A 13687-nucleotide genomic window follows, 5' to 3' on the forward strand; every position below is an offset into this window, starting at 1 on the left:
CCGCAGCATAAATTTCCAAGCTTTCCTGCGCAGCGCGTGGGCGTGCAGATAAACTAGCTTTAAACTGATCCATGAACTGTTTCTGTCCAAACGACTCTTTTAGTCTGCCCTTCACTGCTTTGTAATCAGCCTGGATGGTAGTGGGAAGAGTGTCCCAGAGTAGAAAGGCTGCATGGCTCAAGCGCGTCTGTAAAATCCTCGCCAGTTGGTAATCATAAGAGGACGCTCCGTCTCCCTCCGTGAGCATTTTTACGGCAACCTCAAACTGGCGTGTCCAGCATGTGAAACTCCCCTTATCATCGCCTGAGAACGGCGGGGGCAATTCGATACTGACATGCCCGTAACTTTCCACGCGGTGTCGTCTCGAGAAGTAGTCATCATCCTCTTTAAACATCATCTTGACCACGAGGCGCAAAGGCACGCAAGCTAACTAGCCACTAACTTTGTAACTGAGCTAAGTTTATTAAACAGCCAAAGAAACACTCACGCTATACTAAAGTCAAGAAGCAAAACAAACTGCTGCCACCAATGTAACCGAGCGTTTTAAAAAGGGGCATGTTCGCCTAAAATACTTTTCACTAAGAAAGTAATAGAAACGGAAGCAGGATTCTGTGAAACGACCAGTCAGACTTTTTATTGTGCTTCAAGACAAGAAGTCTTGTCTTACGGCAAGTCCCGAGGGGGGAAAAAAAGAAAACTATAACACACCTATAAAATTAACACAGCCCCCTCTTGAGCAATCACACACAATTACACCCAAAAAGTATTTTACATGAGCATCAGAACTGGACCATTAGGACCATTGGAAGGCTTGGTTTGATTAATCACATCATGGTGACAGCAACGAGATGGACAGTGTGTTGCTCTGGGTGGTCCTGGGCATCATGTTCTGGCCTTCAAGCAGAAAATACATGCAGTCCTGCAGTCACCCCCCACCTCAAGGTAACACTAAAGTTAAGTGGTTGTGATCTTTGTTTAGGAACGGTTTGAGAAAAATGACGGAGTTGCTACAGAGCCTCTATCAGATCTCAATCTGATAGAGGCTCTGTAGGATGGGATTCATGGAGGCTCCAGCTCAGGAGGCTCATGATTTTTAAGGATAAGAGCGAAGGAGAGCTGAGAGCATTGGGGGAGAGGGAGATCGAGATAGAGGGAGAACGTTGGAGGAAACGAGTGTGAGAGCGAGTGTTCTGTAGAAACGTTGGCGAGAAAGAGAGCGAGAGGGAAAGAGAGAGATATCGAGTAAAAGAATGAGGGAGAGAAATCAGGGGTTGAGGAGTTCATTTCCAGGCCAGAAATAAAAGCTTACAATAAAAAAATGAATAAATAAATGGAAACAAGCAGAATCTAATGCATCACAGAATTTTGTATTTTCAGAAATGATGTGTGACGAATTACAGGTCTAGAAACATGTCAACAGCTTTAAACGTGTAATGTTATGCAAAATAAAAGTCAAAATGAAATCATTTTTATGATGTTTCTGATTTATGTCTGCAACAGATTTTTTTGGGGTTAAAAAAAAAGAAAAAAAAAAAGAAATTGTGGTAAAAAAAAAATTGGGGCGTTGAAAGAAAGAAGGAAAAACTAAAATATATAAAATAAATAAATGTAATTAAATAAATAAATAAAAAAAATATTCTTTGTTATGGAAACATTTTAAAGCCTCACCTCTTCATTCTTGTACCACGACAGAGACTCAGCTGTCAGGACGAACCAGTACTCCTTGGATCCTCCCTTCATGAAGCTGATGTTGATGGTGAGCCAGCCTTTGCGGATCACCTGAGCAGAGGGATGGGAGGGGAAACACATCACAGGGCAGAGAGGACATTTATTATTTGTCTTGAGCAAAAAAAGAAACACACACACACACACACACACACACACACACACACACACACACACACACACACACACACACACACACACCCCCTCAGGCTGTGAAAACTCACAGTACACACCTGTTTACTCACCTGTACAGGAATATGAGTTTGTTTGATAAACAACAATCTGATCTGCGTAATTTGCCAAATTATTATAAAAAAATACCTTTTATTATTATTATTATTATTATTATTATTATTTTTATATAACTGTTTATAAAAGTGGATATTTTTTTTGTGGAACTTTCTGATAGACAGAATATTATTATTTATTATTATCTTCAAAACCAATCATAAAAAAGCAGATTTAATTACATTTTTTAATATTTATAAAAAATAAATAAACTGACTAATTATTATGAAAAATTATCATATATTTTTTATTTATTATAATTATTTATATACAAATATTAAACTAAATATTTTATCATTATTATTTTATAATTGTTCATAAAAGTGGATTTATTTATAGTTTTCTGTGGAACTTTAAACAGTATTTAATTAACCAGTATATTATTATTATTATTATTATTATTATTATTATTTGTTCAGGTTTAATTATTGCATTTTTTATTATTTATTAAAAACAATTCAAATTTACTTTAATTATATAAAAACAGATTTATTTTTAATTTATTAATTTTAATTTTGAATATTAAAAAAAGAATGGCCGTCAGAAATTTGGGAAAACCAGCAAAGCAATAAATATACTGATAAATGCTTAGAATAAGTTTTTTTCCGCTTAAACAACATATTTTAAATAATTATCATTGTTATTACTAACTTTGAAATATCTTTTTAAAACCATCAACATATTTTAAAACAAAACAAATACATACTTCACTTTTATAGAGAACAAATTTATAGACTACTTTTGGTCTACGCTGAAATTGAGCTTTGTGCATTATTTTTTACAATATAAATAATAAAAGATTAAAGTTTTTTATATATATATATATATATACAGTGAGGAAAATAAGTATTTGAACACCCTGCTATTTTGCAAGTTCTCCCACTTAGAAATCATGGAGGGGTCTGAAATTGTCATCGTAGGTGCATGTCCACTGTGAGAGACATAATCTAAAAAAAAAAATCCAGAAAACACAATATATGATTTTTAAACTATTTATTTGTATGATACAGCTGTAAATAAGTATTTGAACACCTGAGAAAGTCAATGTTAATATTTGGTACAGGAGCCTTTGTTTGCAATTACAGAGGTCAAACGTTTCCTGTAGTTTTTCACCAGGTTTGCACACACTGCAGGAGGGATTTTGGCCACTCCTCCACACAGATCTTCTCTAGATCAGTCAGGTTTCTGGCCTGTCGCTGAGAAACACGGAGTTTGAGCTCCCTCCAAAGATTCTCTATTGAGTTTAGGTCTGGAGACTGGCTAGGCCACGCCAGAACCTTGATATGCTTCTTACAGAGCCACTCCTTGGTTATCCTGGCTGTGTGCTTCGGGTCATTGTCATGTTGGAAGACCCAGCCTTGACCCATCTTCAATGCTCTAACTGAGGGAAGGAGGTTGATTTCTCACCTTCCTTAGGTTCATTGAGACCCCACGAGGTGAGATCTTGCATGGAGCCCCAGTCCGAGGGAGATTGACAGACATGTTTAGCTTCTTCCATTTTCTAATGATTGCTCCAACAGTGGACCTTTTTTCACCAAGCTGCTTGGCAGTTTCCCCGTAGCCCTTTCCAGCCTTGTGGAGGTGTACAATTTTGTCTCTAGTGTCTTTGGACAGCTCTTTGGTCTTGGCCATGTTAGTAGTTGGATTCTTACTGATTGTATGGGGTGGACAGGTGTCTTTATGCAGCTAACGACCTCAAACAGGTGCATCTAATTTAGGATAATAAATGTAGTGGAGGTGGACATTTTAAAGGCAGACCAACAGGTCTTTGAGGGTCAGAATTCTAGCTGATAGACAGGTGTTCAAATACTTATTCTGGATTATTTTTTTTTTATTATGTCTCTCACAGTGGACATGCACCTACGATGACAATTTCAGACCCCTCCATGATTTCTAAGTGGGAGAACTTGCAAAATAGCAGGGTGTTCAAATACTTATTTTCCTCACTGTATAAATATATATAAAAAAAAATATATAAATATATATATATATATATATATATATATATATATATATATATATATATATATATATATATATATATATATATATATATATATATATATAATATAATAAGAGATAAGATAAGCCTTTATTCGTCCCACATTATATATTGTATAATTAAAATGGACATTAAATTAAATAATCCAGTAAATAAATAAAACAATTTCATTTTCAATTAAATTAAGTATATAATGATTTTACTCTCAACTTCATTTTTACTTAAATTGCTAAATGTATGGCCAAATGTTTGTGGACACCTGACTATTAAATTGCTATGAGCTTCTCTTTGAACATCTTTGAAGAGAAGAGAGGAGAGAAAAAAAAGAGGTGTTAGTAACTAATGATTAAGTAAGGAGAAGAGGAGAGATTGTGATCTCAATCTGGGTTATTCATGTGAGCTACAAACAGCAAACAGGAGGAAAAATAAACAGGCAAACAAACAAATCGGTAAAAAAAATAAGCTAAAAATTAATGAACAAACCTAAATAAATTTATGAATAAACAAATGAAATAAATATAAAAACTACAATTTAAAATAAAAAAAGATTTAAAAAAATCATTTAAAAAGTTTATAACTTTAACTAAATAATTTTTTTTTATAAAATATAAGCAACCCAAAAAAAAACAACAACAATACAATACAAAAGGTTATTTAGTAAATTAATTGATCAATTGATTAAAAGCATCATATCGAGTTTGTACATTTCAAAGCCGGGTCTTATTCAGAGTCTAATTGTAAATTGTAGACCAGCACCTCTCCCCTTCACCTCCCTGTCATCCTGTGTGCTTTATAAAACAAAAAAACAGTGGGGTGCCAAAACAAATAGGCAGCAGGCAGAGGACAAACTGTGTACAGAAGAGAACGGAAAAATCCCATATTACTAGTTTGCCTTGGTGAGGAAACTCTCACAAACCCCCTTAAATACAGGAACAAAAACTAATGAAGAGATGAAAATGAAAAGGAGAACAATATGAGAGAGAGAGAGAGAGAGAGAGAGAGAGAGAGAGAGAGAGAGAGAGAGAAATAAAAAGTGAAATGTGCTTTTGGTGAATATTATTGCAAGAGAAAGTGTTGCAGTATGGGACAGCATGGCAGTAGTGCTGTGGCTGAGGGACAGTATTGCAGTATAGGCAGTATTGCAATGATGCTGGGACTGAGGGACAGTGCTGCATTATGGGACAGCATTGCAGTGATGCTCGGACTGAGGGACAGTGTTGCAGTGATGCTGGGACCGAGGGACAGTGTTGTTGTATGGGACAGTATTGCAGTGATGCTGGGACTGAGGGACAGTATTGCAGTGATGCTGGGACTGAGGGACAGTATTGCAGTGATGCTGAGACAGAATTGAAATAAAAAACACTATTGCAGTGATATTGCAGGCTAGTTCATTCGGTCATATTTTATCATTTTGTAGTCTCTAAATATTCATTCTTACACAAACACACACACACACACACACACAAACACACACAAACACACACACACACACACACACACACACACACACACACACACACACACACACACACACACCCCCCCCCCATTAGGTACATTAAATCAGATTACCATAAACCACACAAATACCCTTCACCATAAATAAATGATATAAACTGGATTATATGTTAATCATTTTATTTATTTTCACCCAGACCCAGAAGGTTACAATTATTAGAAAAAGGGTTTAAAAATCATCTAATAAATAAGAATAATTTCGAATACAGTAAAATCCTGTTGTACGAGCATAATTCGTTCTTGAAAATTGCTCGTAGGTCCATTTGCTCGTACGTTCGAACTGATTTTCCCCATAAGAATGAATGTAAAAGTGATTTAATCCGTTCCGAGATCTCATCCGATCACTTATTTCTGCACATAAAATTATTTGTAGCCTATTTTAACAAACAAATACACCGCAAATGACCGTAATGTAAACATAATTTAACACTTACTCATGTGGTAGTGTTTGATTGCGAGTGTGAGACGCACAAAACGCTTGTAACCTCCTCGGTTTCCATGGTAATTCTATTTACTTTCGTTTTCACAGCACCATCACTGATTTTATTGGGAGACATTTTTCAAGATTTCAAGTGAAATAAAAATATAAGACTAAAAAACTATACGGGATAAAAAGTGAAAGTTAAATCAACTGCATACTGATATTATTAGATGTGATAACACACAAGTGAATGCCACAAACATGATCAGGATGAGAAATTCTGCCTCCTTATTGGTTGTTTTTGTCCATCTGCCCCACCCCACCCTTTTCAGCATTTTTCCCCCCCAAATAAAAGCATTCACGTGATTCAGACGAGCACTCATTTCTGGATCCTGAAGAAAACCATGTCTTCACTTAGAAGAGTGTAAAAGTGCTCCGACATTACTCTTGTCTCCATTAGGAAAAGATTTGGTGAACAGTACAATAAACAATACAATACGAAATATAATAAAACATTTTTTATTTAACCCCATTTTTAAAAAGTATTTTAGCTCACGATGTTTATTTAATGTTTACTCGCAACACACGAGTTCACTCCAGAGCGAAAATAAAAAGTGAGAGAATCCAGATTGACACAAAATATTAACAAGGACCAATCTACGGTCAGGAAATTCCACATCAATCCCGAGACTCTGCTGTGCCTCCACTTCAAAAATGTCCACAACACGTCGGACAGCGCATACGCTACACGTGCAAAAGGTTTGTGGACACCTGTGTGCTTTCTGACCGTCCCACTCCACATCTAGTCCCCATTATGTGGTTACAATAAGCTCCACTCTTTTGGGAAGATGCTTTAATAGATTTGATGTAGATTTGTGAATTTTCATTCAGTCACAAGGGTGTTTGTATAGTCAGGTGCTGATGTAGGTGAGGCGAGGAGGCCTGGGGTGGCGTTCCAATTCATCCCAACGGTGTTCAATAGGGTTAGAAGATCTACAGCAGACTACTCAAGATCTTTCGAACGCATCCAAACCGTGTAAACTGGATCTTCATGGAGCTGGCTTTGTGCACTTTGGGTCAGGCTGGAGCAGGTTTGGAACAGGTCCAAAGACATATACAATTGTGTACCTCCAAATTTGTGTTAACAGTTTGGAGAGGAACTACATATGGGTGGGAAAAGTCTACACTTTATGAGTTAACTGGCTGAGACAGAGCCAAAAAAAGAAAGAAAATTCGAGATCCTGATTTACAGCTTTTGCAGAAAAATGTTTGTTGCCAGACATTTTTTGGGTCGAGTCAAACAATCACAGGTTCAAGGATGGAATCCTGTTTAAATCCTTTAGAAGCAGAGATTCTGTTTTCTCTGCTTCGGACTGACGAATTTCTCGTCTCAATAGCAAACTATAAATATCTTCGCTGTGCTGGACAGTGATGAAGTAAATGTAATCCGTTCCTGTATTTAAGTAGCTTTTTCACGCATCTCTACTTCACTGAAGTATTTCCATTGGGAAAGACTGTGACTTCACTGCATTTCAAAGACAAATATCTCTTTTTATTTAACTTCATTTTGCAAAATCAATCGTTTCTTTGTAAAAGCGAGTCACCGATCAGGATCGAGCGCATGCTCCGTTTTAAATTTGCTTTGATCGGCGCTTGGTGTATCTACTGATCACCAACATACAGTTCAGCATCAGTTCAACATCTGGGGGGTTATTGGTTAGGTTAGGAGAAGGAGGGGAAAATCAAGTCAGAGGACGAGCAAAAAGCGAGGGAATAACGTCATCCCAGGACAACAGAAGGAAACACAAAGGGAGGAAAAAGAGCAATAATGTATATAAAGAGAGAGAGAGAGAGAGAGAGAGAGAGAGAGAGAGAGAGAGAGAGAGAGAGAGAGAGAGAGCGAGAGAACATAAGTACTTGCAATTAGATTCACTTGCAATATGAAAACTTTCGCATGTATCAAAAAAAATAAACGCTGCTTCATTGCCGCACTCCATGCGCATTTTAAATGACTGAAGGAACAAGAAGAGTTCATTCAGGCGTAACACTGTGTGTATAAAGAGAATATTACTGGTCAGGTCTTTGTGCGTTCATGCCTGATGAGCATCGCATGGTAAATTAGTGAGTCGGAGGTGTGTGTGTGCTCCGATTACGCTTTGGATGTGGTTAAAAAAAACGTGTTCGCCAGATCATTCCGTGTGGCATAAACATGCTGAGTGGGAGCCTGCAAGGGTACGGGGTGTACAATGTGGTCGAGGTTTTATTCATAATTAATTACGCAGAAAAATGAACATGATCTTGTTGTTATTGTTCATTTTAGTCTTTAATTTTTATAACCTTAAAACTTTGTCTAAAAACTGCAGCCCTTCTTAAAGCATTACAGAATTCACACCTGAAAAGAACCCCAAAAGCTGATAACACTTTAAATTGTGTGAGGTAAGCATTTTTTGATACTGGCACCAGAAAACAGGAACTACAGCTATTGGCAACCAGTTCAGTGCCACTGCATGTTATCCTAAAAAAAAAAAAAAAAAAGCTCTGGAACCAGAAAACAGAAGCAAGAATTCCAATTAGTACCAGCAGGACATAATAGTACTAGAGGGTTTTGGTAATACAACAGTTCTTTGCACCTCCAAAGATGCATCAAGTTGTTGATTTTTCTTCAAGAGTTTTCTACAGTGGTCCTACTTGGAACCTTTTATGGAACCATTTGTTGTTTTTTTCCCTGCCAAAAGATGTAACACAACAAGCTGGAAACCGTAGCCCCACAAACTACTTTGCTGTTCCTTTGACCACTTAAAAAAAGCTACATCAGACAAACTATGTTGCAATAGTTTTGGTGTCAAATTAGTTCCATAAGTTCCTCATTTTTCTGTATGTATGCAGTGGAAAAATCGCATCAATATATAAAATCTTTGTCCCCGATAGTCAGTGCTGCAGGTGAAAGTAGACTTGACTTGTGAAAGGCAGAGGTGATAAGAGGAATAAAAACTACTAGTAATAAAAAAGCGTGGGTCAGAGCTGAGCATCAGGACGTACCTGGTTCGGAACCGGCATTTTCTTGTTCGCGAGTGTCCTTTGTTGGTTGCTGGATTGATAAAAAAAGAAAAGAAAAGGAGAGAACGATTAAATAAATTTAAATGCATTAGTGCTCCTGACTTTGCACTGCACATTTCAAAAGCAAACTCATGTAGAGTATGAGCTAAAACTGCACTGCTGGACTTTAAGGCTGTAAACAATTCGAATCTGTCGCTGTCGTACCTGGAAAGGGTACCATCATCCAGCCTCCGGTGATCAAAACTGAAATGTGACGTCACAAGAACCGTTAACGGGGCTAGCGCGAGCGCTAACGCTACCACACGCACTCGGGGCATGCGCACAACCTTACTAAACTACACCACTGTACAACTGTACAAGCTACAAGTGCAACGTTGTGAGTAGCAACCGAAAGCCGTGCAAAGTTACTGGAACAAACCATGTTCATGTTAGCTGACCCTTGATGAATTATTTCTTGCTTTTCCAAGCATGGCAAAAATTTGTTACACCCATGCAAAAAACTATTTCGGCAACAAGATCTATATCTGAACTATTTTAACTACCATTAAAGTAAAAGAAAGGCTACATGCTAAACCTAAATAATCTCACAGAGAGCATAAGGACCCACTTTGCTGATGCTAGTGTTTCCCTTTAATGCCCCATCAAACCACTTGATTTACAAACAACATCCTGAAACATTCCATACCAAACTCATAGGTTTAGGCTGACTTTACAGGGTCACCTTAGTCCAAGTGCTCTGTTGACCATTTCTGAAAACTAGGATTAATAAACCTGTTGACAGAGCAAATGTAGGATAGACTTTACTACAGCACAGTAAAATTCTTTCTTCGCATATCCTAGCTTGCTCGGAAACTGGGGTCAGCCATGCCAGGCGCCCCTGGAGCACAGGGGGTTAAGGGCCTTTCTCAAAGGCCCAAGAGTGGCAGCTTGGTGGTATCAGGAGCCCTTGAGCAAGGACAAAAGTCAAAATATGAACGAAAGAGCGAACCGCTCTATCACAAATAAAGAAGGAAGTTAATTGTTTTTCTATATCTATACAGTCAGGATCTTGATCAGTGGAACCCCACTGGTCCTTCACGCCTCCATGTGAAAATATATTTCCAACCACTGTTGGAACTTTAGAACAGCATTTTTAGTTAGTTCAGGTTTAAGGTGAACTCCAGACTACAAAGATCAGTACTAACCTCCAGCACAAACTCACAAACTAAAAAAACAAGAGCTGTAGTATGCAAGCTGATAGATTTACAGGTGAAAGAGTACACGTACTTGGCGTATCCGATGAAGTCCTCATGGTTGGTGTTGATGTACGACAGCTGGATGTCGATCAGCCACAGAACCTGAAGACAAGAGATTTGTAATGACGAGAAGGCAGGGAGATTTTTCAATGAGGGTGGAGATTGGAATTCTTTGGGGATTTACACAAGCATATAGTTTGTAGGGACTGGGTAGAGAAGACTTTGAGGAGAGAGTTCTTTGAGAAGAAATTATTTAGGAAGTGTGTTCTTTTGAGGGATCCTTTGGAGCAAGAGTTCTTTGCCAGGGCATTTTTTCGGGACGAGTTCTTTAGGGGGATCTTTCTGTGAAGAACTTCTATGGAGGCCTTTGAAGGAGAGGATACCTTGAGTTCTCTGAGAGTTTTTCGGGGAGAGAGTTCAATTGGAAGAGAGCTCATTAGGGAGAGTTTTCTTTGAGGCCATTATCTGGGAAGAAATTATTTTGGGTGAAAGCTCAAAATAGAGAGAGGTCTTTGGGGGGAGGCGGCTTTGAGGGAGAGAGCTCTTTGGGGGAGAGAGGGCCTTTTAAAATGGCCTTTGGGGGAGAGAGGGTCTTTGGGGGAGAGAGGGTCTTGGGAGGCATCCTTTGGGGTGAGTTCTTTCTTGGGCTCTTTTAGGTAAAGCTTTATTTGGGTGGATAATCATTTAGGGGGAGGGTTATTTGTGTAGGTTAAATTCTGAAACTCTGAGACTTCTTTAGGGAGAGAGCTTATTGGGAAGAGATCTCATTAGGGAGGGTTTTCTTTGAAGGCATTATCTGGGAAGAAAGTTATTTTGGGTAAAAGGTCTTTGGGGAGAGATGTTCTCTAAAAGGCATCCTTTGGGGAAAAAGTTCTCCAGGGAGTTATTTATGGAGAGTTTGGATGATAAGTGCTTTAGGGTTGTGATCAAGAAAACAGGCCGTATAGGGGACAGTAGTTTGTGCAAATATAAAATTTCAGATTTTTAGGGACTGATCCTTTCATTCAGAATAATTCTAAAGTTAAACTTATGAATAAATTTCAGTTTCAAATCTGTTACATGCTTTATTTTTTTTAATATTCTTATGTAAGAGAAAGTGTGTGTGTTACCTGTCTTTTTGTCTTGCCCTCTCGCTCTCGGACGTATGTAGTGACAATTCTCTCAGTCTCCTCCCTCAGCCGGGGGTACGAATTCAGCTGCAGACACAAACATCACAACACTGCAACATACAGTGTTTACTGTATATTCTCACACACACACACACACACACACACACACACACACACACACACACACACACACACAGAGCGACAAAGAATTGAAGCTGCCCACAACCAAAACCAACCACCAGCATTATCTAGTTCACACAAATGAAGACTGCAATCGCCACACACACAAAACCAATCAGAACAAAGCTTTTACCATCAGCTGGGTATTTATATTTATTTATAAATCTGTATTAGAGCTGCACTAATCATCACACTGAAATCACTTTTGCGATATCTGGCCTGGACAAAGATTTTTTTTTTTGTTGGTAGCGCAAAGTGTGGTAAAATTATAGTAATAAAAATGTAATAAAAAAGAAACAAAAATAAAAAACATGAATAAACTAAGATGCACAGATAAAATAATATATGAAGTGAAAATACAAAGGAGATTAAAAAATGTGAAAATGAAAAAAAAAAAAAAAAGACTAACTATTCTATAATTACAAAGTTTTCACCGCATTTCACTTTTTCCACATTTTTTACAGTTTTATTCCAAAATGGAAAAAATTCATTATTTTCCTCAAAATTCCACAAACAAAAAACCATAACGACAACATAAAAGAATTTTATTTGAAATCTTTGCAAATGTATTAAAAATATCATGTACATTAGTGGGGTCATTTGTTTTGTTTTGTTTGTAGAAGTTTGAAGAAAACAATGAACTTAATCCATTTTGAAATAAAACTAACAAAATGTGGAAAAAGTAAAAGTGCTGTGAAAACTTTCTGGATGTACTGTATATTCCAGGGCTGCACCTATCAGTTATTTATTTATTTCCTATAAAAAAGGTAAACACACTGTATGGTATTTTTTGTTTATTTTAGTTAGAAATTATGGCAAACTTTGGAATCTTCCCCTTCCTCTATTTTTCATTCTGCAGTGTTTTCTGTGTTTACCTGTACAGAGCGTTCCAGGGTTTAGAGAGCTGTGCATCAGTAATAATGGTCCGTGGGGAAACACAATACTCAGTGTGTAATTAAACGGTCTAAACGAAGCATTTTTTTTTTTTTATTTGAATTATTCGAGTTATTGGAAGAATCACTTTAGAGTTATGACATTACTTTAAACTATATTACATTGTTACATTACACTATATTATACTATATTACATTATTTTATAATTTTCTTTTTTACTTAAACACAGTATGCAAATGTCCAACATAAAGTGACTGTTTAAATAGGCAAAAAAATGTATAAAATAAATTATAATATTTGTTTTCTTAAATAAATACAAACATATAATGTAGAAAACTGAGGAATAAACAATTCAGTTCAATGTTACCAATAAACCGTTGTTGGTTTTGCCCTCCCCACAAACATATTTATGTTGTGCAGCTCTAATACAAACCATCACTTATTAAATCACTAATTCAGCAGAATCCAATGTGTTGAAAGTGTTTAAAAATAATTGTTAGAAAAATGTAAAATAAAATCTTAATTGTGATATGAACAAAGATAAAATTCTATATTTGTGATACTGAACATCACAAATATAGTTTTCTGGAGGCGAGAGTGATGGCTGCGGGTAAGTGGTGTTAGTCAGAAGAAAGAGAAACAGAAAGAAAGAAAAAGAGAGAGATGGGATGTACTTTGAAATGCCTGCTTGGTAAAATAATTGATCAAATAATATTTTCTAAAAATAAATCAAAATTAATGCATTTTTGTATTAAATTGATTGCATTGAGTAATCAATTAAATTAGCAAAAATTGAATAGATTAAATACATTTTGAAAATTGGAAAAATTATTGTGTTACGTGTGTGTGTGTGTGTGTGTGTGTGTGTGTGTGTGTGCATTTTTACAATAAATATTCAGTTTTCTAAAGATATGTTCTACTTAACTGTTCCACTTATTACGGCAGACTTTATCAAATGTCTTCATTTCACTATATTACACTATCTTACATTATATTACACTGTTATTATATTACATTACACTATACTGTGAGAGTAGGGAGCAGGTGGAGAAGAGCCTGGAGAGGTGGAGGTACACGCTGGAGAGAAGAGGAATAAAAGTCAGTAGGAGTAAGACAGAGTATATGTGTGTGAATGAGAGGGAGGACAGTGGAGGGGTGCGGTTGCAGGGAGAAGAGGTGGAGGAGTTCAGGTACCTGGGGTCAACAGTGCAAAGTGATGGAGAGTGTGTTAGAGAAGTGAAGAAAAGAGTGCAGGCAGGGT

General features: G+C 36.9%; 1 protein-coding gene across 2 annotated transcripts in view; it reads right to left on the reverse strand.

The window, feature by feature from the left end:
* Nucleotides 1-13687, reverse strand: part of LOC310716847 (dynamin-2-like) — a 33400-nt gene that overhangs the window by 9126 nt on the left and 10587 nt on the right. For both annotated transcript variants that reach the window (XM_083524395.1, XM_083524394.1), the window contains exons 11-14: nucleotides 11353-11439; nucleotides 10275-10345; nucleotides 8991-9039; nucleotides 1669-1779 (exon numbers count right to left, since the gene is read on the reverse strand). In XM_083524395.1, coding sequence (XP_083380521.1) covers nucleotides 1669-1779; nucleotides 8991-9039; nucleotides 10275-10345; nucleotides 11353-11439 — 318 coding nt within the window. The remainder of the gene's footprint in view (nucleotides 1-1668; nucleotides 1780-8990; nucleotides 9040-10274; nucleotides 10346-11352; nucleotides 11440-13687) is intronic.

The sequence above is a fragment of the Silurus aristotelis genome, assembly GCF_946808225.1.
Source record: "Silurus aristotelis genome assembly, chromosome: 21".
NCBI classification, from domain to species: domain Eukaryota; kingdom Metazoa; phylum Chordata; class Actinopteri; order Siluriformes; family Siluridae; genus Silurus; species Silurus aristotelis.